Source organism: Pimephales promelas, chromosome 17 (genome assembly GCF_988280905.1).
Source record: "Pimephales promelas chromosome 17, fPimPro1.hap1.1, whole genome shotgun sequence".
NCBI lineage: Eukaryota > Metazoa > Chordata > Actinopteri > Cypriniformes > Leuciscidae > Pimephales > Pimephales promelas.
The window spans coordinates 23,954,132-23,981,594 of NC_142785.1; the positions used below are offsets into that span (position 1 = coordinate 23,954,132).

Genomic DNA, 27,463 nt, shown 5'->3' on the forward strand with positions numbered 1-27,463 from the left:
TTATAGGAACACCATACTAATATTGTGTTTGACCCACTTTCGCCTTCAAAACCGCCTTAATTCTACGTGGCACTGATTCAACAAGGTGCTGAAAGCGTTCTTTAGAAATGTTGGCCCATATTGATAGGATAGCATCTTGCAGTTGATGGAGATTTGTGGGATGTACATCCAGGGCACGAAGCTCTTGTTCCACCACGTCCCAAAGATGCTCTATTGGCTTGAAATCTGGTGACTGTGGGGGCCATTTTAGTACAGTGAACTCATTGTCACGTTCAAGAAACCAATTTGAAATGATTCAAGCTAAGTGACATGGTGCATTATCCTGCTGGAAGTAGCCATCAGAGGATGGGTACATGGTGGCCATAAAGGGATGGACATGGTCAGAAACAATGCTCAGGTAGGCCCAATTGGCACTAAGGGGCCTAAAGTGTGCCAAGAAAACGTCCCTAGACCATTACACCACCACCATCAGCCTGCACAGTGGTAACAAGGCATGATGGATCCATGTTCTCATTCTGTTTACGCCAAATTCTGACTCTACCATCTCAAACCAGGAAACATATTTCCAGTCTTCAACTGTCCAATTTTGGTGAGATCTCGCAAATTGTAGTCTATTTTTCCTATTTGTAGAGGAGGTACCCGGCGGGGTCTTCTGCTGTTGTAGCCCATCCGCCTCAAGGTTGTGTGTGTTGTGGCTTCACAAATGCTTTGCTGCACACCTCGGTTGTAACGAGTGGTTATTTCAGTCAAAGTTGCTCTTCTATCAGCTTGAATCAGTCAGCCCATTCTCCTCTGACCTCTAGCGTCAACAAGGCATTTTCGCCCACAGGACTGCCGCATACTGGATGTTTTTTCCCTTTTCACACCATTATTTGTAAACCCTGTGCGTTAAAATTCAAGTAACTAATGCATATTGTGAAATACTCAGACCGGCCCATCTGGCACCAACAATAGTGCCACGCTCAACCTTTCTTTCCCATTCTGACATTCAGTTTAGAGTTCAGGAGATTGTCTGGACCAGGACCTCACCCCTAAATGCATTGAAGCAACTCCCATGTGATTGGGCGATTAGTTAATTGCATTAATGAGAAATTGAACAGGTTATAATCCTTTAGTTGAGTGTAGATATAGATATACCAGTGGCTAGGGTGTTTTTTTTTTTTCACCATACAAAATATAACATATTCATGCATAAATCTGCCTGTTGTTATATATGCATGCAATAAAACACTCAGTTCAGCTGGGAATTTGATATTCACACAGACAATTGCTGGGTCTTGCGATGACTCTCACACCTCAGACTTCCCTTTTTAGATCATTCCTGTCACAACAGCCCCATTCAGTCAGGCACTGAACAGAATAACAGAAGAATATAACTGCATTATAATCGCTGACTTAAGGAAGAGAACTTTATGGTTAAAATACAAGGGTATCCATTCTATTAAGCTAAAAAGCACATTTAAAGTAAAAAGAACAGCATTCGACACTTTTTCATAAACAATAATAATTTAATTTATCTGTGCTACACCTAGTTAATATTTATTTCCAACTTTTACATTTACACAATATATGAACATTGCTTCCTCACACATTCACTGCTACATTCTTTCATGGCCCCACTGAGAAACATGACACTTTATCCTCAGACCTTCAGGAATGAAAGAATCAGATCCTCAGGCTAATAGCTCAGCTGATCCGCACATTGACAGCACATGCATGTCCCAGCCTGTCAGAGAGCACATGTGTCAGTGATCCGCTGTAGTAGGTTAACCATATATTGGCATGTGCAGAAACACAGGTGATTTACAATCGATTGGCCTGCACATCAGGCATACCATAAATCCTTCTATAAACCAAGCACCATAGTGCCCCCAGGTGGTAAACCTTTAAATATATGGTATAGCTGTCCTAATCTCTGTGAATGACAACTACTCATGCTATTACATACACACAGCTCTGTTTCTAAAGTCAAAGCTATAATGCACTGTTACATTCTTTTGTTCCTCATCTGTTCAGTTCAGTTTCATGTGGTGAAAAATTGTGTTATGAGCAGAAGGTAATTAAATATTATTAAATTATCTGAGGCAATGCAGATATCTATATTGGCTCGTGAGGAGGTGGGGGTTGTATTTCACACAGCGATTTCTTATGATTTCTCTTTGTTCTTAATGCCATTAGTATGGGTGGACACAGAGTCTGGGAGCAGAGGAGTTGAATCTTAATCCCCAACTAAGAGGGATTAGTATCCAAGTACACTCATTGCAGACATTAAAAGAGTCTAAAAAACAGGTTCGGCAATAGACTATCATATTGCTTTAGATATCAGTGTGTGATGGTGCATATTTCTTTCCTATCTGAAAAATCAATTTTAACTAAACATTTTTAATAATGTTTTTTAGTTTTGGTTTAGGTGTACGATTACAAAACCACTAAATTAATACTTTCCCTTAAATGGATAGGAACATAAAAATACTATAAAACCGACACATTTTGACAGTATTTTAAGATTTTTTACAAAGGAAATTAATTTTTCATTTCAGGTAAGCATTCAATTGATCAAGGGTGACAAACACTTTTACATTGTTACAAAGGATTCCTATATCAATAAAAAGAAATATCATTGTTCTATTGAACTTTATATTCATTAAATATTTCTGAAAAAAAAAAAAAAAAACATTATCCATAAAAAAAAACCAACATTATAGGCACAATGTTTTCAACTGTGAAATACCCTGAACACTGGAGTATTGAAGCTAAAAAAAATCAGCTTTGCATTCACAGGAATAATTTACATTAAAAAAAGAAAATAATTATTTTAAATTGTAATATTTCACAATATTAATATTTGTATTTTTGCTCAAATAAACACAGCCAACTGCAACCTTTTATTTAGCAATTTATTGCTATTTCCCAACTCAACTTCTCAACTTTAATAGCTTGTCAATATGTGATAAAAACAATATAAAGAAAAGAAAAGCCTAGTACTTACATCACTTTTGGGCTTACATAGTTAAATAATGAGAGTGCCAACTGGTGTTTGTCAAAACAATATCAGTTCAGTTTTAACTTTAACTAAAAATCTAAATAATGATCATTTATTTCTTTTGGCATCATGGACTAGTTAAGTGGCCTTAACATTGAAATAATATAACAAAACAAAAATGATACTGATACTGGTTTAAATTTCATAAACTTGAACACATTGACACCACCTGTGTTATCCATAATTACAAGTACCATATATATATGGCCATGCAAATGGATGCACAGGGATAGTGAAAGAGACCATATCGAATCAAAGCAGACCAGGCAATATCCAACAATTCTCTCACTGAGAATGTAATTTGTGTATCAGATGGGCAATTTCATCACCTTTTAGTCACTGTTGTGATCTCCATCATCACCCTTAGATTCAGATGGGCCAGGCTTTTGCTTTGATTTTGCTTTCTTGGCATTCTTTTGTTGCTCTGATGGATTTGGGCAGGGCTGCAGAACCCGTGATATATCTGCCAACGTCCAACATTCTTCCTTCAATGCGTGTTCTTCCAGTGTGAATTGACCCTGCTTTGTCCGGGACAGTTCTTTAATGTGAGCACAGGACAACAGACCTGCAGGGGTAAAACATTATAGAGTACATTAAGTTATTAACATTTATAAACATTTAATAACATTGAATGTATCATTATTTTACTACCTTTGGCCAGATCATCAACCAGACTTCTGACATAAAACCCACCTCCACACTCCACATCTGTAAATGCAAATAGTAAATTTAAATTAAAATGTTTAAATCAAGCTGTTGAGCATGACATAAAATTATTTTTATCCAAAAAAAAAAATTCTAAAATAACTCTGTTAAAGTCATGAATAGAATGAAATAAAATGGATAATTTAATAGTTGCAGTTTTTATCATAAATGATTTATCCATGCAGATTTTTTTAATTCATTTGTCCTCAATCTCTAATCAAAATAACATCCCCTCCCTATTGCAGTGACAGCTGTTCTCTTCTCTGATGATCTCTTATGATGTGTTCACTCACAAGAGATCACAGCAATAGAAAAAGTAAAACACAATCCAATCAGTTCCCAATGGACAAAATTTAGTCCAATTATTCTTGTTTGAAAAGTTGTTTCACTCACAAATCACAATAGGGAAGAAAACACTATCCAACTTCCGTTTCATGTTGCCTTAAAATACTGTTGTTATGAAAATTAATTTTCTATGTATATACGAAAGAACATACATGTACTAGAATCAATCAAATATTTCCAAATGACTAACCTATGGTGAAAAGTGGGGGGCTGAAGTCTTGTAAAGAGAGACTGTACACTGTAACTGGACGTGCAGGTTTAGCCTCAACCTCTTGACCTTGCTTGAGAAGGACAGACATGCGCTTGCCATCCTTCTTCAGTGCTGAATATCTTTAAATGCAAATATCAGAATGTCTATGAGATCAAGAAACAACTTTTAAAGACATCAATGAGGATTGTATTATATATCAAGCAGAATAAATTGACTTACAAAGGTGGAACCTGCATAATTTCACCCGTAAACTGTTTCAGCTTCTCCTCAAAAGCCTCTTTTGTGATGTGATCTGGGAAAAGAAACAAGTACTTAGCTTTATACACTAACTTCTGTTAGACATACATTCCCTCATAACAGCCAAAAAATACGAGTCTTACCATAACTCTTCTCTTCAACAACATTTCCAGTGACGTCAAGAGTGTCAGTCGCTTTGCCTAATTCTCCAACAGCTCTGTATTTCTATGAAAAAGGCCATAGAATGTAATGTCACAATAATCAAAGATGGGAATGAAAGTGTAAAAAGACATGTAAACTAAATGTAACCCAGATAATGCTTACCTTTGATCCCGCAAGCATTGTGGTGAGCATCTTTGTCCCTTCACCAATTCCAACCACTGCAAAACATCATTTTTAGCTGTATGCATTTTGTATTACATCGTATTGTTTTGTATATTATGTAATATATTTATGTAATATAATTCCTACAACAAGAAACATATTGCCATAATACGTAATTTTGTGAAAACAGCTGCTTCGATTTCATCAGTGCTCTAGATGTTTGTTTGTTTTTTATTATTTGTTTCATGTTTTAGAAGGGAAGAAGATACTTGATTATATTTACCAAGTACACCAGAAGCATTGCTGTCCAGGGTGCCGCCATGGCCAATTTTTAAAGGTTGCTTCTTCCTTTTCCGAGGGTTGGGATTTGCAACACCTGCCTCTGTGTATAGATAAATTCTCGTCATGCAATAAAAAGCATTGTCATAATTGTCTTATGACTATCTAATCCCCAAATGGAGAGTACTGACTTGGAACTGGATGTCTCACAGCAGGTCAGGTGTCCAAAAAGAACAATAACATAAAAACGCACCTACCTTTTAAAAGCGCCTTCTTCAGTGTGTTTAACACGTCAGCTGAGGTGGGACCCTCTTTCTTATAGATGGCAAATATACCATGCAGAGACTGCAGTTTGGATAATGAACCGTTCTGTACAGTTGACAGACCCGCCATGCTTGTGTTCTTGATTTTACGCGGCGCAAAATTATGACGTCATTCACGTATTGGTATTTGTAGTTTTTTCAAGAGTGACCGATGACATCAGCAGACCGAATATCTCACTCCATCCACAGCGAAGTTAAAATGTTTTGTTTGGATTTGTTAACGGGGGGGAAAAGAACAATTACACAAAAACAAAATATTCCTTCTCAATCTTCTTTATTTGTTGACAAAATTTTATATACATAAATGTACATTTTCAGGTCAGAAACCACTTTTCAATGTTTTGCTTATTGATATAGCCTACACTTTGGGACTATCTTTGACTCATGTAACAAGAAGGCTTTAAAAACTATTGAAATATGCAAGTCTTTTAATCTTTTCCTTTGATATGTATTTTCGCCTGTCTTGTAGTCTTTTTGTGTGTGTGTGTTTGTTTTGTTTTGTTTTTGTATTTTTTTTCTGTTTATTTGTTCTATACTGTGATTGTTTTATTGTGCTTTGAAAATGTTTTAATAATAAAAAAAGAACTTGTAAATACCCGGGAAGAACTTGTAAATACCAGGATCTGATTCTCAAAGCCACATGCAAATCTACGAAAACTGACTCTAGATCAGTTACGGTTGACAGACGAGCATGCACAGGGAACTGGGCCTGATCCATAAAGTTGCCTATGTACTTTTTTGCTTCTTTAGGGCTATAAAGATTTCTGTTCTTCGTATTTTACTAGCTCGTACGTACAGGAAAAAAATCTAGCTGTGGATGTATCGCTATTTTTTACAGTCTGATCATGTATCGTCAATTATTAATAGGTAGGCTATACGTGAGGCCTACTAATTATAATTTATAGGCACAGTAAAATATTAAACTACCACATGATGGCGATATTTATCCACTATAGGCTACTGAAGCAGTTTTTAGATAGGATAACCAAGAACAATGTGTTCTATCTTACAGAATTAAAGGGAAAAAAATCCCTTATAGACGTTGTATAGCTAGGTATGGCTTAATTTTTTATATCTTTGTTGTAATTGTTTTAATTATGTTTATTTTTTTATTTTATTTTTTTATGAGAGTCATAGTTGTAGCCTAATAAGTAGGCTACATTTAAATAGTACAAACACAATGACATAGGCCTATAAAAACGTGCTGGAAATGTATAATATAGGCTGTACTATACTAAACTAAACAATTATAAATGGTTAAAGTCACCAAAATATTATAGTTATTCGATTCAAAATATGATCTGCTGCCTTCAGCTCTAACTGTAGCCACATACCGTGCAGTAGTCGGTCCATCACACAGGACACGCCCATTGTGTGCCTCTGGTTCCCGTTCTTCTCTCGCCTCGCCTCTCCTCGCGTGTAGTGGTGATCACTGATGCCGAGCTCACGAGCTGGTCACGGTCACGGACACAGAGCACACACATCTTCTATTTATCTGAAGTCGGGGGACTATATTTTGATCTGAAAGGCACGTTGCCGACCATCATCATTTCAGGAAGAAAATCCACAGCTTTTCCTACTGCATCATGTCAACGAGAGGTAACCAGTTTTTTTTTTTTTTTTTTTTTGTAGTTTTAAAGTGTCATTTTAATTTGCGAGGACAAAATTAAGCCACTTTTGAACTTGACTGTCATGTCTCTCTTTTCACCTCAATGTCTGTTTTTGCAAACTAATGCTACGTGCAGCATCATGCATTATAAATAAGACCATTAGTTAATATATTAGCATCTGTATAATATAGGCTATTTAACATTTGTCATCAAACTTTGATTCAATTGATATTATGTGCATGATTAATTATAATTATCTGTTTAGCAAGTATAGGCTATTGACTTATTAACCCTTGTCCTAAACTAAACCAGATTAGACCTGCTTAAGAAAAAGTTATTTTTTCAGGATCTTTGTGTGTTATGATGGAGTTTTATTTAGATTATTGATGGATTAACACAATTTGTGTTAAAAGAATAAACTCTGGAAGACTTTGGCAAACGGTGTTCTTTTCTCTGGTTAATTTCCCTTTTGGGAATTTAATTTCATAATATCTCATACATAGTTTGGGGGGGGGGGGGGGGTGTATTTATTTTGTATTTTTTTAAAAAAAAAAATGAAGAGAACAGAAGGGTTAGAGAAAGCAATTACTTTGAGTTCAGGAAAGAACCTGGAGAAGAAACCAAGCAAGATGCCCATTAGACTGTATTATTAGCATTTTGCCTCTCACCATTGGATGCTCTTCCTTTCATATCAGCATCACGCGAGATGATGCTGTGTTTATACCCACTGAATGCTTCTTTTTATTATTCGTGCTTTGACACTGACAGTTCAAATGGTTTCTGGACTTCAATTAGACTCACCGCAAGCACTGCAGATGATTTGTGATGCTGAGTCTATTTAAAGAATCAGGCTATGCTGCCACGAGCCACAGTCAGAAGCCTCTACATGCTATAATTACAGCATGTGTTTAAAAACTTGCATGTCCAAGAAATTATTCTTAAAAAGTGTTGCAAAATTATTCATTTAACTGTTTTGACTTCAGTGTGACCAGAGAAGCTGTGGATAAATGCCTTTATCACTGGCCAGTGATTGTTCATATAGTTTGTTTGTTTTAGTATAGTTGTTCTCAAGATTGATGCTACTTCTTCAAATGGTACAGTGATTATTAGCTTGTAGTCCTCTTTTTGAAATAAATCTAAATGACCAAAACTGCCATACTTAAAGTAGAAGTATAGATGCAGAACACGTCTGTGTAGATCTGTGGAGGTTTTTGGCATCAGACATGGCTGGAAGGGAGTTTAACTTTGATCTTGAGTTTGCTTTTTAGACGGTATACATTTTTGGTGAAGCCCCATTCCGCTGTCTTGCAAGTGCTAGTCCATGTTTTTATTACCATGTCCCCATAACCCCTAGATCCAGGGGTATAGAGTTCATGTTATCCTTTGCACTTGAGATCAGTAAGGTATCCAGTAATTTAATTTTAATCAGTGAGGTCACTCACTGTAAAAAAAAAAGATTTTCAAGATTTGTTATCACAACATATTTTCTTTTGTCAAATCAACTTAAATAATGTATTTAGTTCAGATAACATATCATTTTGAGTTTCTGATGATTAAATCATTCTCCTTCATTGTATTAACTCACTTTTTCCAGTTCAATGAGTTACAGTAAGTTAACTATAAGTTTATCAAGCGACGAGAATACTTTTTGTGCGAAAAAACAAACAAAAATAACGAGTTTATTCGACTATTCCTTTTCTTCCTTGTAGGCCAGAAACGAGACTTCCTTAGATTTCCACGACGCATGCGCGAGAACTGAACTGAACGTAGTTGAAAAAGATAGCAATTCTCGCGCATGCGTCGTGGAAATCTAAGGAAGTCTCGTTTCTGGCCTACAAGGAAGAAAAGGAATAGTCGAATAAACTCATTATTTTTGTTTGTTTTTTCGCACAAAAAGTATTCTCGTCGCTTGATAAACTTATAGTTGAGCCACGGTAGTCACTTGGGATATTTAAACATTTTCTTCATTGACTTTCTGGGCCGTCAAGAGGCAGTCCCTTAGGCAGCCAATGTGGTAGTTATACAGCTCTCAAATTTAATCAAAAATATCTTCATTTGTGTTCCGAAGACGAACGAAGGTCTTACGGGGTTGGTACAGCATGGGGGTGAGTAATTCATGACTTAATTTTCATTTTTGGGTGAACTAACCCTTTAAATGTAGACCTACAATTGCACAAATTTGTAATGAAATTGTTTAATTATTTTGCATGTTATAATTGTTGACTTTAGATTTAGCTGAGAAGCTATTCAACGGCAAGTTGTATTGTGGCTTAATCGCAAAAGAAATTGCTCTGCAGGGGCACGTTGTCACAAATAGTCAATGTGTGTTAAAAGAACTGTATATTTTTCTAATGGTGAACATATTGAACTTTATTCTAACTTTAAGGTATGTAAGTAACTATATAGAAATATTCCCTGGTGTAAAAAGTGTGACAGCTCAGATCTCCCTTATTCAAAAGAACAAACGAGTAAATGGGGTGGTGGTGGATAAGACACATGCCTTTGATGTGAGAGACCCAGGTTCGATTCCACTGTGAGACACCGATGTGTCCCATGAGCAAGACACTTAACTCCTAGTTGCTCCAGAGGCGTGCGACCTCGTACATATATAGCAATTGTAAGTCACTTTGGATAAAAGCGTCAGATACAAATGAATAAATACTAACTGGTTCATGTATCCAAGGTATATTTTTTTCTCTTTCCCTACTGTATATCTCCATTTCTCAGAACCCAAGATCATTGTCGGCCCCTAGGGAAGCCCAGTTAAACCTGTCAGCTGAAATCAGTGTGAGAATCTGAAAAGTAAACCGAGAGAGTAGGAATCTCTCAAGACTTGCTTTTTTTTTTATCAGAGCAGTGGTACCACTGTTTTCTTTCCCAGCCGCCCTATCATAAATTCCCCAGGAAATATGAATTCTTGACAGCCTTATGGAGAGTTTTTGAGATGGAAAAGGAGTTTCTTAAATCATTCTAAATTATGAAACTAAATTATAACTTGCGAGTTATTTCCAGACTGATTAGAATGAGGAAGGGAAAAAGAGTTGTGCTCTATTTATCACTGTCCAAATTCAGGTCATCCATTCGCCTGTAAGATATGTCTCTTATCATTGCTTTAAGTGGCTGTCAGACTATGAGACTTGTCTCTTGATGGGGTGCGCGGGATGGACGCCAGAGCACTTGTAGTTTTGCTGCAATAGAACCTACACTGTTTAGCTTTGCCTCAGACACAGAAACACAATCACTTAACTTCAGTGGAATGACACATCATCATTCCTGCTGTTCAGCTCACTGCTACACTTTCTTTGTGCCCTGCTCATTCACTCGAGTTGACACAGAATTGCATTCGCTGTACTAATAGTATGAATCATTCTCTTACACATAGCTTCGACACAGTCAATTAAGCTAAATAAATGGATCCTATGATATACCGTTTTTACACAATAAGGTAATGGCACTTCTGTGAAGCTTTTATGCAACAGTTCTGTACATAAGTGGTTAAAGTCGGGAATGAAAATGAAGGTGAGATAGTATTTTCTTCCCTATTGTGACAAATGTCGAGTGTAGTGGCTTCTCGAACAAGAAAAAATGTAGGGTGGCACTTGATTTTGCCCATCAGTCAATTGAATCGTTGGATTGTTGTGGTTTGCTATTGCTGTGATCTCATGTGAATGACAGGTTGTCCTACCCTCCCCGCAAAACACGTGCGAGGGGAAGTTATTTTGATTGAAGATGTCAAAAAATGACGTGCACGAAAGAATTATTTATAAGAAACGCTTTCTCAGTGCTGTTTTGTTCCTGAATGAATCAGTATTTTGAGTGAGTCATTCAATAATATTAATCACATGCTACACCATTGAATGTTTGGGATTGACAGCCTTAACGTTGACTCTTAATGCAACATTACGTTTGGTATTCGAGTCTCTACTTTATGATCACTTGTGCTAGCTTTGAATATCGAACCACAGCAATAGTTTTGATTCTAAATGAATCAATGGTTTTGAATGAATCGGTTGACAAAATTATTCAATGACTCATTTGATTCAAGGCCTACTGGTGTAATGATGTAACAAACTTTTAATGTGCAAAACTGTCCAAATGCTAAAGTTTAAGATGCCTTAATCTTATTCTAAGTCTTTGAACGGCAAGATGCTGACCTATAGCCGTTGGCTCTGTTTCTTTGTGTGGGTTTCTTGGTGTTGCTCTGCTCTGCAGATCTGCCACAGTTAGAATGACCAGGGGAAGTGGAGCATGCTTGCTGATTGCTGGGGTTTCAGCCTCATGAAAGCCACAGGCCTTTAATTGTTGTTCTAGGCTTAATTAAGCTTGATCCCACCAGGAAGCTGCCCCTCTGCCTCTCTCTGTTCTCAGCCGGCAGAGCCCGGACCCACTACATTCCTATAACTAGGATGTCACTTCTCTTTGGATGAGCTGGTCAAGTGGAGAGGGGGAAGGGGTGATGGAAGAACCAGTGGCAGGACTTGAACTTGCGGTGTTATGTCACCATCTCAAAGTATTTGAACCCATGATGCACACTTTGGCATTCTGCATTTGTTCCTCTTTCTATGTCCATTAGACTTTTTATTGTTAGAGGTTCCACGGAGATCCTGTATGAAGTCACATCAAGCTGCCCCTAAAACAATGGCACGAGCTGGGCAGGAGCCAGAGGAATGAGAGTTAGAAACATTCCCATGTGTTCAGTTCAGTGGGCTTTGTTTTAGACATGTTCTACACCACCATGTGCTTATAAGATAACCTTGGTTTGATTTAGTCCAGGCCTCAGTGGCGACTGACATCTCAATGCACTCTAGCCAAAAACACCAGCAGTTTTATAAATAATTCTATGAAGAAAGACAGCACAAAATATTTAGTTGACATTTAAAGGGTTAGTTCAAATTGAAATTAATGTAAGTGTATATGACTTTCTTTTTTCAGCCAAACACAATCAGAGTTATACTAAAAATATTCTGGCTCTTCCAAGCTTTATAGTGGGAGTGAATGGTACCTTACATTTTGAAACCCAAAAAAGCATACACATACGTCATAAAAGTGATCCATACGGCTCCAATGGGTTAATAGAGACCATTTATGATGGATTAATGCTTTTTTTTTTGCTTTTTGTCAGTCCATCTATCTATTCAGTTAGACATCTGAAAATGAAAATTGCTACAATAAAATGTATTACAAATTATTGTGTAAATTTAGCCTGATTTGAGAATGCTCCAATGGGCATCCCGTGCTTTGGTATAGGCAAGAATATCGCAACCTTTTTTATTTGATTTTTACAAAAGGAGTCATATTATCAGTCATAAATAGAATTGTTTTACAAATATTTCATAAAATGTAGCAGAATCTGTTTTATATATTTATATAAATATTTAATATATATAGGCAGGTGTGTGAGGACCAGATGGAACACATCATTCTGATTCCAGCTGACCACACACTCCTGAGCTCTGTATTCCCCGTGGGCTGCTGATTCTGTGCTTCTGCACTAAAAAAAAACCTCCTGATGAATGCTTCATCTGCGCTCAGCTCCACAGCCGCTTGAGAGTCTACAGATTAAATGCTTAGCTTCAATTGGAATCTATTTTACATTGCGTTTTGTCAAATGTATCAGGCCACATTTTCCTGAGGCCTGTTTCATGTCAAAGCCAGTTCCATTTCCTTAGTTTATCTCTGGACAGAAGTCCAGTTACAGACAAGTGGGAGAAAGGGCTGCTGATATTACTGGCTACCAGCCGACTTTTGTCCCAATTATTTCCCGTTATTGTAAAAGATGTGACTAAAAGTAAACCTACAGATCCCTCTCAAAACAAAGGATCATTATGCTTTACACTGTAGTAAAAAAAATCGTAATCAAAAAAGTGATAGTGTATTTGATCCCTCTTTGCCTCCTTGCCTCGTTAGTGACCTTGTATAAATATTGAAGGATCCGACTTTGTTGCTTTTGTGTGTCTGACTCTCTATGTGTCCGATTTTGTCTACATGCAAAGACAGTAACCCCCCCCCCCCCCCCCAAAAAAATAAAATCCAATGAGGAAAATGGATTAATAAACATTATAAAAAATAAATTTTTCTGCGGTTAGGATGATAGAAAGTGTAATTAACTCAGTATTAAAACCATAAGTCAATGGAAAGTCAAAGTGTGTGCAAATCTCAATTTAGACCCTGACAGTGTTAACAAACAAGATGATCCTGCTAAATGGATTTCAAACACGGACTTTGCAAGCATGTAAGCATAATATGACCCCTTTAAAAATACATTTTAACCTCTCTAAGTTCATCATCCTCAGCACGGGAAAAACAGCAAAAACACTCTGATATAACTTAGAACTTAATAATTTCTATAAAAAATGTGTCTAAAAGAAAATTGTGACAGGTTATTGTAGTATTGTGGTTGCTTTTCTTAAAAAATATTGATTTGCCTAAGTAAGACCGCCTTAATTTATTTTAGTTAATGTTGTTTCAGTACATCTCAGTAATAATCCTGTACTCCTAATTGATCCACTTATGAATATTGATGCACTTAGGATAAACTGAAGACAGAATCCGATTAGACTGGCAAGATCTTGTAATCTTCTAAGCAATATTGAGCGCAGTGTTTGCAGTTTTCCTGGTAAAGTGTGTTTGTTGGTCATCTATAAGGTCACAGCAGTCAGTGTATGAGGTCTTAATTGCTGCATCCAGAAAGACCACCTGCAGTGAGAGCAGACGCAATCACATTAATTACATCTAAGCCGGGCACAGTTGCATTAATAACAGCTTTACAGACTGTGGCTCGGGAGCAGCACACGGTCCCCTAACAGGATCAGACATTACTGAAACAGTAGCATCCGTTTTGTTCCCCGGGCCAGTGCCCTGTGTGTTTCTAGCACTGTTTTGGACCCTCATTTTTACCCAGCCTTCTGTCAACCCATAGGATAGGCTATAGGAACTGACCTTCTGATACAGTGATACCACAACTAGTGCTCAGGAGAATCTCCTAAAGCCAAATTTGAGATATTTGGAGCATTTGTCGAGGCATTTTGGTGTCTGAATGAGTTATTTTAACCCGCCAGCTCAGAGGATGATCAGGCCTGTTTGAATGATGCACGCTGACATGGCACAGTCAGGGCTTTTTTAAAACAAATTTCTTAACGCTTTTACAGTCTGTTACCCATGTACGAGGTACTAGGTACTAACCCTGAACCTACCCCTAACCCATGTACACTGTAAGTCCACTTATAATGTTATTAAAGATTTTTTTCATCTGATTTTAGTTTTCACCCTCTTTTTAACCCTTCATTTCTCATTATATGACCTTTTTACCCTTAAATGCATGAATGTTTCACCAGTCATTATTACATATCTGGGTTTTCAACGACCTGGATCTAACACGAATTAATCTTTGACCATTGACATATAAAATTGTCAATATATTTTAATAGAGCTGTTTCCCCCAGTATCTTCAGCAAATGGCTCATATTTGCAATCTCAACCATATCACATTAAAATCAATATTTTGATCACTGACAGCTTCTTTACCAGATACATGATCAAGTGACAGTGACACTAAGATTTGATTGCATATGAGTCATTTGAAATTTTGCAGATACTTGTGGTAATTATGAATAAAACATCACGCTATTATTATTAATCAAACATTGCCACCCTGAAGAATAAAGGTGCATTGCACTTATTGAGTCAATTGTTGAGCAAAGAAAATATGCTTGCACTATTACATACTTCGGGTCTTCGGGATTTTACAAAAAAAAAATATATATATATATATATATATATATATTGTTCATAATGAAAATAAGGGTCTTAGTGAAAATGATTGTTAATTTAAAAAATAAATACAAATTCTAAGTTTTATAAGCACAAATGCTCACCTTGCTCTGTTCTATGATGAGCGTTTGTGACTCTCCTGTTCCAACTTGTTCATCAAAATAAACTTTTTCGAATCTTTTTTCGAGTCATGACTCGAAGGGTCCTAGATAAGACCCTTATTTATCATCTGGTGTTGTTTAAAGCCCTTTGAAGCTGCACTGAAACTCTCATTTGGACCTTGAACCGTTTGGTTCCCAATGAAGTCCATTATATCAAGAAAATTCTGGAATGTTTTTATCAAAAACCTTAATTTCTTTTCGACTGAAGAAAGAAAGACGTGGACTTCTTGGATGACATGGGGGTGAGTAAATTATCAGCAAAAGTTTTTTTTTTTTAAAGTGAACTACTCCTTTAAATAAAATAACACAAAACAACATACACACATAAAAAAACAACATTCACCTACAGTAATTCAAAACAACCAACACACCACTACAATAATGTATTTTTGCTTAGCATTAATAATTATAATCATAGATATATCATCTATTCTAAAGCAATAACAAGTTTCAAAACAACAAAACAAAACAGTTTTTTTTACATATAAAACAAAGTCAAAGATCGTACATTTAAAAGGAAACTATTCCAATCTGCAGGAGCCTTAAACCTAAATGCTTTCTTCCCAGAAACTTTCTTAACTAAAGGGGTAAGAAAAAAAATGTGAATAGTGTCTTAAATTATATGATGAAGAATATTAATCAAACACTGTCTCAAATAATTAGGGTAATTAAAATGCACACATTTGAAAATAAACTGCATCCAGTGAAGGTGCCTTCTAATATTGGGTGGAGACCATTTATGTAAGTCATGCATAATACACTGGTGTGTAAAAAAATGACCATTCAATAACAAATCTACACAAATTATGAGCAAAAGATTAGTTGGGGTGGCAGTGGCTCAGTGGTTCATGAATAGGTTGTCTACAAAACAGAAGGTGGAACCAGGGTTCAAAGGGTTGAAAGGAGATTCAATCTCTGGTTCCACCTGACCAAGTGTCGAAGTGTCCATGAGCAAGACACCTAACCCCAGCTGCTCCTGACAAGCTGGATGGCGCCTTGTATGGCTGACACCACCGTCTGTGTATTAATGAGTGATTGAATGGGTGAATATGAGGCAAAATGTAAATCACTTTGATGGCTATTGGGTCTGTGAAAGTGTTAGATAAATGCAGTCCATTTATTTACCATTTAATTTTAGATGCATAGATTTTATTTTATTTTTAGATTTTTTTATTTTAGACGCAGATTATTAGATTTTAATTGAGATATATGCTTTGTTCCAAAAACCATGGTATGGGATTTAGCTTTATCACGTAATAAATTATTGAATAGAGCCAATCTTGCAATGCACCAAAATCTGATTGGAGTAAATTTTTAATTTGGGTCATGTAGGATTTTGAAGTATAAATGATGGCATCGTCTGCACAGAGAAGAACTGAACAGTGTGAAAGAAATAAGGGAAGATCATTGATGAAAATAGAAAAAAGAAGAGGACCCAACGTTGAGCCTTGTGGTACACCTCTTTCTTGAATAAATAAATAAGATTGTTTCCCTTGAATAACAAAAGATTGTTGTAACAGATTTCTGTTACGTAAGAATGAAACCATAATAAAGAGTTGAAAGAAAGACCAACTGTATTGTCGATAAAGATAAGATAAAGATAAGAAAGCCCCTGTAAGGTCACATCTATCTAATGCTGAATATACATAGCTAGTCAATTTTAGAAGAGCACACGCTGTTGAATAATTAGGCCTAAATCCAGATTGAGAAAGTGATAAAATATTATTATTATTTTCAAGATACTTTGAAAATTGATTATAAATTAGCCAAATTTTTCAAATACTTTTGCAAAAACACAAATTATTGATATATGTATATAATTCTGTGGATCTATCGCTTCCTTTTGTGAATTGGAGAACTAAACGAGTGCATTAGCAAATAGATTTTTGAGTTATGGACCCATTAAAAGCATAATGCTCAAATGTTAAGACACACAGGCACTATTTGATGCTTTTATGGTGTTCCAAAACAGGCACAAAGTAATAAAGAGGCAAGAGATAAAATCGATTTTTTCCATTAACTTTTGTCCCAACCATTTGCAACTAGCGAATGTACAGAATTTTTCCCATCAAAAGTCCCACTTAAAAGGGACAGTTCACCCAAAGATGAAAACTATGTCTATTTACTCAAGTTATTCCATTCCTGTATGAATTTCTTTCTTCTATACTGAACACAAAATAAGAAGAATTGAAATAATCAAATGAGTCCATACTAAGTCAATGGGGTCTATAAACTGTTTATCCAAAATTCTTCCAAATAACTTATTTTGTGTAGCAGAAGAAAGAAATCCATACAGGTTTGAAACAACTTGAGGGTTGGTAAATTGACAGATTTTTAATTTTTGGATTATTATGGATAAACTAAAGGAATACATTATCAATGTATTCATTTAAAAAAGGGAACTTTTCAAAGTGACAAATACATTGGCTAGAGACATTTAAAGCTTGTGAATGTGACCATTTTTAGATGGTAAGAGCTTTGCTTGTGGTATCACAGCTGATTAAGACAGTGTTAGATTTGTTTTTTCTTGCTTGCTTGCATCTTGTTCTCCTCAGAGATTTTATTGCTGTTTGCTCTGGTGCTCGTGTTTCTGGGACTCTCTTAAGGGCTGCAAGGGCTCTTAAGGTTTGATTCTGATGTTGGCTCAAGGTCTGAAGGTCGTCCAAACAAACAAACACCCCCACAATGTTTCCGAGCAACCTTTGATATGGTGGGCCGGTCTGTTTGCACGGTAGACCATAATCGCCAGGAATATAACTCAAACCAGCTTCATGTAAAATACAGAGGGGAAAGAAAAGAAAAAAACTCCTCTTAACTGGAAAGGATTACAACATCATGAAAGAATTTCCCCAACATTTCCTCTTTAAGTGAGTCCAATGAGCACAGGCAGTTATTGAAGACAAAGAGCAGGAGGTTTGGTTGTAACAATATTCTCTCTCAAGTGTAACCATTTAATGCAAGGTTGATACGACTCTTTTTCTTCCTCTTTCTCAGTGTGCTTTTGCATTTTGAACCATGGAGCAGATGTGGCACATGCCTACTTTGCTGTGTTGTTGAGCGTTTCACTATATGTCCGTTTAATCAGGTTCAGTGTCTTGACAGCCAGTGGGTGGAGCGGAACATAACACCTCACCTTTATTGTTCCCGGAGAGCATGCATCTGTTTGCAAGCGTGTGTGTGAGAAACAAAGCAGGGATGCGGTCGCCTAATCCTCACAGTGTGTGGAAACATGTCTAGTTCCATCAATGTCGTAAAACGTCAAAAGCACCTTGTTCTAGATTTCTCAACGAAGATGGATGTGTCTGTCTCTTACATTTCTTGAACTCAACTACACAATTCTTTTGGAGTGAAATTCCTTCAGGGATGTTGAATTAGGGTCACACAACCAGAAAAAAATAAAAATAAAACAGATGTTGTACTCCAAGGTTTTTGAGTTTTTGACTTCAGTTATGTTTCGAGACATAAACCACCGCATCATATTTAAATGTTTGTCACATAAATAAGGAGGTAATAAGACCAGCTGTTTATTATTTGACAATTGACATCTAAATGTTAAGTTTATGAAACCGTACTTGCGATATTGGGCTTATGATAACGGCACTGTTAGCATGTTAATGTCCTTTTTATGGTGTGCATACCTATACTTCACACTGTGAAATGGATCTTGAGCTGGTAATTGCCATGGTGTGCAGTGGAATGTGTTTGATTGGATTAGATTTGCTGCGTTTTTGGCCCAGGGTTTCATGTGTAACAAGATATTTTTCTTGCACTTTTCAATAGTGCAGCTAGGTGGAGCAACACACAAAATTTCACAGCCTATAACTTGCTTTTGCCATCTTTACACTAAGGATCTATTAGTGGATAAAGAAATGCAGCAGGGATCCCCTTTTGAGTGTTGCATTTTTAGCCTGGCTTAACTATTATATAGTACTACATAATACTACCTTAATGTTTAGATGGCTCAAAATCTCCTCTTAGCACATTCTTAATTTTTGTAATTTCATCTGAATATGAACATTTGTAAGATTTGGTCAGTTTAAACAGTTTTGAGGTTAATTGATCTAATTTTGTGTCTCTGGAAAAAAGTGATCTGTGATAAGTTGAATATCAAAGTGTGTGTGTGTGTGGGGGGGGGGGGGGGGAAGGGCATCTTACTCATCATATTAATGTATTTAAATACTCCATGAGATTTGCATGGCACCGCAATTAAAACAGTCAAATATAGTGATACTTGTGCATCTAATGATTTTGATGACTGCGTTTGAGTCTCAAAATAGAGAGACTTAGATTTCAATGCATTGTGAATAGTAGAGACGTTATATAATGCCAGCGCTCATTGTCATGATGCAGTTTACATTGCCTGCATTCATCTATGAAGTGATTCACTCTTGCCATGAGAAATTCTATACGCCACATAGAAATGTTATGCAATGAAATGTGGGCCTGAGTGGTGATGAAAAGGAGGATTGTTTGATGTTTTGTCCAACCAGCCATGCATGGTTTAATAACCTTCCTCCAAAAGGAGGACCAATCCAGAACTACACCCCATCTGATGGACAGACAGACCGATAGCTTTGTTAGGGAGGTCCAGCTTCCAAATGTGTGTGGACAAGCGCCTGTGCACTTCTCTGTGCAGATTAGTTGCTTGATTGTGTTGACCTTGCCTGGATCAGAACATATGTGTTATAGGCCATAGGGTGGACACAGAAGAATGTTTTACATAGCACAAGGTTGAATGAACATGAAATATGTGCAGCTTAATGCAGTGCCTTATGTCATACTTGAAGAATTGTCATTTCACATTTTTCAAAAATAAAAAAAGTTTAACTTGATAGTAGTGCAGTAACTTGCAGATAGGTGTTCTGTCTATGATACAAATAGCATGCTGCCGAAAAGCCAAGATCAGTATTGTGTTTTCATACGGTTTTGTGCATATATACATACTGTAGTACACAGTACCCATACTGTACATAGATTAGCATTATTTTGTTGTTTGATATACATTATTCAATATAACTTCAATATAACTTTATATTAGGGCTGTGCAAAAATTAATTGCGATTAATCGCATCCAAAATAAAAGTCTGTGTTTACATAATATATTTGTGTGTGCTGTATATAATTATTTTGTATATATAAATACATACACATATATATTTAAGAAAATGTGTTATTCATATATAAAATATTTATATTTATATAATATAGATTATGTATTTATATATATATATATATATACAGAATTTAAGTGCAAATAATTCTTAAAAATATACATGCATGCATAGGTATTTATTTATACAAAATAATTATATACAGCACACACAAATATATTATGTAAACACAGACTTTTATTTTGGATGCGATTAATCGCAATTAATTTTTGCACAGCCCTACTTTATATATAAACTATAATATTATATATGAAAACACAATACTGGATACTGGTCTTCTTGGCTTGTTGATAACATGGATTATTAATATGGATGGATTAAGAAAATCTTGTCAGAACAAATCACAGGAATAAATAACATTTAAAAAAATGTTAAAATAGAAAACTGTTATTTAAAATTCTAGTAATATTTGACACTACTCTATTTGTATCCAAGTAAATGCAGCCTTGGTGAGCATAACAAAACCTTAAAAAATACAAATAAAAAAGTACCAATTCCAAACTATAGAACAGTATATATAATTTATATTCTAACATAATTTTCTTTTAAACTATGAAATATCTCATTCTGTATTTAAAAAATATATATAATCTGTTTTATAAGTTATAACTACAGTCTTCTTAGATAATATAAGTTAACATATAATTTCATAATATGCATTATATGCTCCAATAATGTTTATAAATGTCATTAATGAAAGTTCTAAAGTGTCACAGAGTATATAGTTTTCTTACATTTGAAGTCACTAGAATGACTGAAAAAGCTTATTGAAAGCCTAAGAATGAAGGGAAAAGAAAGATGATTAGAGTTTAGCATTCTCTTCTTCACCTCTCGCCCAGATTTGTCTCATAGCCGTGTATTGGTTTAACCTTCATGTGAGGGATTGTGAAGGGTGTGACAGAGGTAATGGATACACCGTGGTGTTGTTCAGAACAGCCAGAGACTAAATGACAACATTGCGAAATGTCAGCAGGACGTAATCTGCCTCTCTGCTCTGTCATGTGAGGCATTTCAAACATTTGAGCGCTTGTAACATGAAAGGATTTAAATACTCAAATTATGGAAAATTATTTTTAGCTTGTTTGAGTGCTGTACTGCTGCTTATATCAAATGGATTTTATCTAAATATTTTAAATTGTTTTGTCTATGTGTTTTAAGCCATCAGTGAGATCATGACAGTTTCCTTATCTTAAAATAGCCCATGTGGAGCTTAATATTGTCTCCTTGTATTAAAAGAGAGAGAGAGAGTGTGTGTGTGTGTGTGTCGAGCTGAGATACAGTTTGAATGTGTGTGGTTGGGTGTAGACATTACTACATTTTCCCCAGAACATTTCTGTGAGATAATCATAGTCTCTAGTCTCGCTGAAATTACACACTGCACCTTTAAAGTGCCCCGACACACACTTTTCAGATTGTTTCTATGGTCATAAGTCTATGATAAGTGTGCTTTAGCACAGCTGACAAAGGCTTTTTGGCCCATATACTATCTAAAGTGCTATCTATCTAACATGCTAAAGTGGTGATTACTGTATGCGACTTCCCTATAAGGCGACATAGACATAGGTGGCCTGAGCACTTCCTGCATTGTACTCTTTCATTAACAGTCATTATATATTCCATTGTCTCCTGAGTCCTCACATAACCTCCACCTGGATCACACAAGCCACTGGTGAGCTGCTTCTGTAATTCCACAGTTATTATCTTAATGCACAATGCCTAGGTGAGGAGATTTAGATAAAAATCTCTAAGTGAAAATGAGCTATCACAGAAATTGGAATGAATAATAGAATCACAGTGGTGTGACGCAGCATATCTGGTCTCTGAGTAATAATGACTATTAATCCACAGTGCTGATTTATATAACTGCTGTGACCTTATATCTTGTTTATTCATAATATAGCGCAGGTCCTTTACATGCAATCTGCTAGCAATCACATACGGTCAAAAAGCTGATTCTGCAGCCAATGAGCTTGCTTACTTAATATTTAAATAATGTGGTTCATATTTCCTCTACCTCCCCTAGCTCCACCTGTCTAGATCTGCTATAGGCCTATTCAATATTTTAAAAGTTTATATATGCCAAAATGTATCTGTATCTGTCAATATTTAGGAGTACACAATCATATAAACGACCTCAAAGCTAACAAACATGGACTAAAAGCCACAAATTTGGGGTCAGACTCCCCAAACGCTTCTGGAATTCACATAATTTTCTCAGTTCAGTGCTGCCATGAACTAAAGTGTGTGTAAATGTGTTTCTTTGTTGTGTTGTGTGTGTTAGAGAGAGAGAGTTAGGAATCATAAACTTTGATTTCAATGTTTGGAATAAACAAATATCAATAAATAAATGACCATCGTAACAACCTCAATGAAATTGGCATTTTGATATAACTTCATGGCCTTGCAAAATAAGTGGCGCAGACATAAACATATACGCGAGTTAGCGTCTCAACGCATGAGACACGGCAGCAGGGTTTATGATTCTAAAAGTACCACAGACAAGGTCCCCTTCAGCAGCTTTGGTGACGTGCCAGTTTAAATGTGGACAGACGCTTGTTCGGCGTGGGTTTATGAGCTCAGATGAAGGCATGTTTGGCTTTATTTTAAAAAGAAATGTCAGTTTAATCAAGCCGATGCATTATTGTGCGTTTTATTTCCTGGTATTTCCAATATAAGGACGCTGATGCCTTGCCTTGTATTACGTAAAAGACTTTGATTTAAATCCGATTTCAACTGCAATATACGTCTGCAATGCCAGTCAATGTAAAACTTTATAATCTTCTCAAAGATGCATCCAATCACAGAGGATTAGGCTGTGAATGATGCGTTTGGTTTTTGAAATTGCAACTATCATCTGCAGGTTATCTGGACATAATATCATGACTCGGACTGTCTCTCATGCAGGTGCTCTTTTTCCTTTTCTAGTGAAGATAATCACTAAAAATACATCGGTCGTAATCTTCTTAAGTAAACCAGGAATGAGCTCACAGCAGGGGCTCAGTGCTGCTTCACCAGCAACACAAATAAACCCTTGCGATCTGGTCATTTAATCTTGTACCTGGGGTTCAGTTGTTCAACACAACACACTATTGTGTGACCAGGTGATTTTTATGTTATCTCCTCTCACTTCATTCTGTAGCTCGACGTAGTGGGTTGAGGGTACCGCCATGCCCAATTTACCCAATCTTAACAGCTTTGGCAAACTGTGCGGGACCAGTCGTAGTGACGACTCTGTTGTCCTGGACCGGGTGAAGCGCAAAAACTCAGTTCGGAGAATGTCCATTATCGAAGATGGGAATGTGGCTGAGGTGCTCTACCTCATTCCCAAACAGTCCATGATGGAGCAGCTGCCCTTCCTCAACCCTAATGAGTATGTCATCCTGGAGAAAATGCCACCTCTTGACATGGAACCTGGTAAGGGAGGATAGAGAGTAGGAGAGATGCTTGATTTATGCTAGACTCATTTGCTATCACAGAATTTCCATTATGCAACTGCCTGTGTTATTGTACAGATGTGTAGAAATATTTTGCTAACTGGAAAAACTATGTTAAAGCCAAAAAAAAAAAAATAGCATTTCTTTTCTTGCTTGAACCTATATTTTTAACCACGAACTAATATGTTTTGTAAGATTAAATATTAAATATTTGATCTTGTATTTAGTACAAAATTTAATTCATTTTAAATTAATATGTTCATGAGTAAATTCATTTTAGTATATATGTACATAATTTTTATTTGTAGTAAAGATGTTTCGATATTTAGAAAGGTAATGTTAACTTTGGTCTTTTTTTGAAGTTGAACCTCAATTATTTTTCAAGCATAAACTTAAACTACTATATTTGTCAGATTTATTTTATTTTATTTATTCTGAATTTTATTACATGTACATAATATATATATATATATATATATATATAATATTTAATATATTATATATTTTTTCTTTATCTGTCATGAAATTAGTTCAAATATTTGAGTTGAACTTTAATGGCCAAAAGAAGCCATTATAGCTTCCAAACGAATATTTCTGTCAAAGAAAGTTTTAGATTGTAGCCGAGCAGAAGTTTCAAGTCATAGTGACCAAGTGAGATCTGTAGTGGTGCACAATTACGGATGGCATAAAGCCAAAAAGTTTGCATATTATAAGCAATATAATCGAGAGATTAACAGAAACGCTGGTATTTGTGTTTATAAGGCAGTGGGATGTGTGGCTAATCTAAAGTCTGAGCTGCATCATAGCACTCTCCCGCTGGCAGGATTATGGCTGAAACGGCGGACACATTCCTGACAAATCTTCCCATTAGTCTGCTGTGGTCCCTTTTTATACAATAACTCATCCTCACACCCCATAAAATACCCTGCTGGTATTGTAAATGAGTCATAATGTTGTTTTCAGTGGGTTTGCCATTGCATCCCACAGTAGCAAACAAATTACTTAGACCGTCTTTGGACGTCACTTGTGTCTTAGACAACATTCTGCAGATGTTTTTGCAACACTTATTTTCTAGAATATTGGCTATGTAAATGAGTTCTTGTCATGATGTTCATTATATCCTTGCATAATGTTGTGATTTCTAGATGATGCTGAAATGTGTGTTGCGCTGTATATTTTGGATAGTTTTGAATTGATTGAGTGATTGGAGAGGGGTTCCTCATCTGCTCAGATTCAAATGGATGTGTAAGCCTGAATGTTAAAGGGGTCATATAATGGCACATTCACTTTTACAAGTTGATTGTACTGAAATGTGTGTTGGCAGTGCCTGTACACAACCATCATTTAATGATAAAAAATCTATCCAGTGTTTTTGTGTTAATCTCCTTTTTATGTTTTCCTCTGCTTTAAATCGAGCCCTTCGATTTTGTGATGTCACTAAACGCCCCTCCCACGATTGTTGATTGACAGTAGCGTTTCGACACATCCCCGCCCTGAGCGAGCTGTCATCATCATAGTCCGCCATTGTTGATACACTGTAGCAGAATGGCGTCTAAGCGATTGTGGTGTTCTGTTCTTGGGTGTAATAATAACGAACACAGCAGTCATTTTGATGTTCCTAAATCCGAACCACTGAAGACACAGTGGCTGAGTTTTGTTTTCGAAGGGAATATTCCCCATGAGCAACACCAATGTTTGCACAATTTGCAAATCTTTTCACAGACTGCTTTATAAAGGAGGATCAGTATAAAGCTGGTTTTGCTAAGAAGCTGCCACTGAAAAAAAAAAAAATCGGTACCAACTATTCGTGTCCCTGCTGCACCTCCAGAAGAAGTGAGTGTTAAGTTTTATTAACCTTTATATTAATTTTTGCAAAACGCTTGCACGCTTCACGATGTATGTGGCTAAGGTTTACACTCAGGGTAAGTTACATTACGGCATGTTTACTGTGTATGACGTTCTCAATTTAATCCATAATCCCACGTTTATAATGCCAACGCGTTATGGTTGTTGTGTTATTACAAACAAAAAGATGTACAAACACATTGTACATCTCACCAAGTTGCTCTACACAGCCAGTACATACTAAGATAGATCAAAGTGACATTATGTTAATCAACCATTCAGAAATGTCCCGTTCAAGCCTTAATTGTCGAACTTCTTTGCGGCTGTCATCTTGTTTTGGGTTTGACTCCGGTTCAAACTGATACGATTGCACAGATGTGTCCTCAGAGACTCCTGCTGCCATTCTTTCTCCAAAATATACCCTCAACTGTTGTCAAGACAACACTCCACGTTCATTGTGTCAAAACACCAGCAGAACAGAGGGGCGGAGTAAGCAAAGCTCATTATCATTTAAAGGCATATGCACTGAAATGCCGTGATGAAAGCAGAGCTTGTTTGACCAAGTAAAATTAGTGTTATCTTACGTTAGTAATGAGATTTTTTCATTAAAGTATAATACAAACTTTTAATTTAGACCCTAAAGAATCAAATTAACTTGTATGAAAATGGCTTTATATGACCCATTTAATGTTTGGTGGTTGTGCCGGCTCATGGAAAGAAACCAGTGCATATGGTAATTGTGGCTTGACTCAACCAATCAATCATTCACATCCGAGGCAAGAGGAAGACTGCATCCCCCTGTGTAGCCCACCAGGAAGGGAAAATCATAGATACCCTGTTGCCAAAAGTATCATACTGTTATTCCACTGACATTTGCTGCTTTTCCATAGCATTACTGTGCTCCAGCTACATTACATAAAACCAATTACAATTTGTTTTTCACCTTAAACGGGTGGGAAAAATAACAACATAGTATAGTTTATACATTGTTATTCGCTTTTATTTAATGTCTTCAAAAAGGTATAGGGTAGGCAGTATCGTAGAGGCTATAGTAGTAGCAAGCTAGCTTTGAAAGTATAAAATCCCACCCCATTGTGGTTTTGTACATATAAATGGAGAATAATGGCAGTGCTCTAGCTGTATCCTTGTTGCTTTGGCTCTGTTTCTTCTCTTTTCTCTCACTTGGTGACAAAAGATTCAGCTGTTTTCTTCTTTCAAATGATGTAGAATTCAAGTTCCTCTATTTATCCAACACCTGCTGTTTGTGCTGTCCTCATGCTGACACCCAGCAGACACACATCCTCCCCTCATTTAAAATTCAGCGAATCTCCTTTAACCCTAGTAACCAATATATGGGAGTTTCTTAAGCTATCGACAATTTTGGCTCTGTGGACTAATTGATCTGCTAACAATGTCAAAATTATTGCATTTTTTTGTCTAAGATTATTATTTTTCACCAACAGGTGGAATTTCTGAATTATTATATCTCGAATTAAGTATTGTGTAACCTTCTCTGGTGGAAATTACAGATTTGGAAAATATGCTATTTTGTCTTGATGGTACTAATTTCGTAGTGGGCATATGTCCTAAATACATACATTTAATGTTATTTTTATCTTTTTTTTTTTGCATCATTTGACTGAAATTACAATTTAGTTTGGAAATAACACTGTGATTAAAGTGATATTTACCTTTTAATTGGTGCCTTTGCATGACAGAAATCTCAAATTTCATCTTATGCTGCTCTTTACTGTTGTCTCCTTGGTAATCAAGAACATTATGGTACGTTCACACCGCAAATGATTTCAATGTTAAGTCAATGCAAAGACACGATATGCGCGTAAAAAAATTCCTGCGGCGCGAATGAGGTGTAGAGCGCAGCGCAGTAGATGCAAATACGCCTCATTCATGGATCAAGTTCGTGCGAATGGCGCGAATTGAGCGTCTGGCGCGTTAAGAGTGTTACGCGTGAATGATTTAGTTAGTGCTATTTGTGTATTCACGC

At 36.3% G+C, this 27,463-nt stretch overlaps 2 protein-coding genes across 3 annotated transcripts in view; one reads left to right on the top strand and one right to left on the bottom strand.

Moving 5' to 3' along the window:
* Nucleotides 1-2,879: 2,879 nt before the first annotated feature.
* On the bottom strand, nucleotides 2,880-6,719 carry trub1 (TruB pseudouridine (psi) synthase family member 1). 2 transcript variants are annotated; one of them, XM_089122214.1, is made up of 8 exons: nucleotides 5,402-6,719; nucleotides 5,149-5,247; nucleotides 4,866-4,921; nucleotides 4,685-4,766; nucleotides 4,524-4,596; nucleotides 4,284-4,423; nucleotides 3,737-3,751; nucleotides 2,880-3,608 (listed from the first exon to the last, which is right to left on the bottom strand). In XM_089122214.1, the coding sequence occupies exons 1-8, from the start codon at nucleotides 5,535-5,537 to the stop codon at nucleotides 3,376-3,378; spliced, it is 834 nt and encodes a 277-aa protein (XP_088978340.1). In that variant the 5' UTR covers nucleotides 5,538-6,719; the 3' UTR covers nucleotides 2,880-3,375. The 2 variants fall into 2 exon arrangements, with proteins under 2 accessions (XP_088978340.1, XP_039520929.2); XM_039664995.2 differs by having other exon boundaries at nucleotides 3,695-3,751; nucleotides 5,402-5,743.
* A 239-nt stretch (nucleotides 6,720-6,958) lies between these two features.
* The window catches only part of ablim1b (actin binding LIM protein 1b), a 79,802-nt gene continuing 59,297 nt past the window's right edge, over nucleotides 6,959-27,463 (top strand). Inside the window, exon 1 of the transcript XR_016147081.1 lies at nucleotides 6,959-7,066. The gene's annotated coding sequence lies outside the window, so the exon portion shown is untranslated. The remainder of the gene's footprint in view (nucleotides 7,067-27,463) is intronic.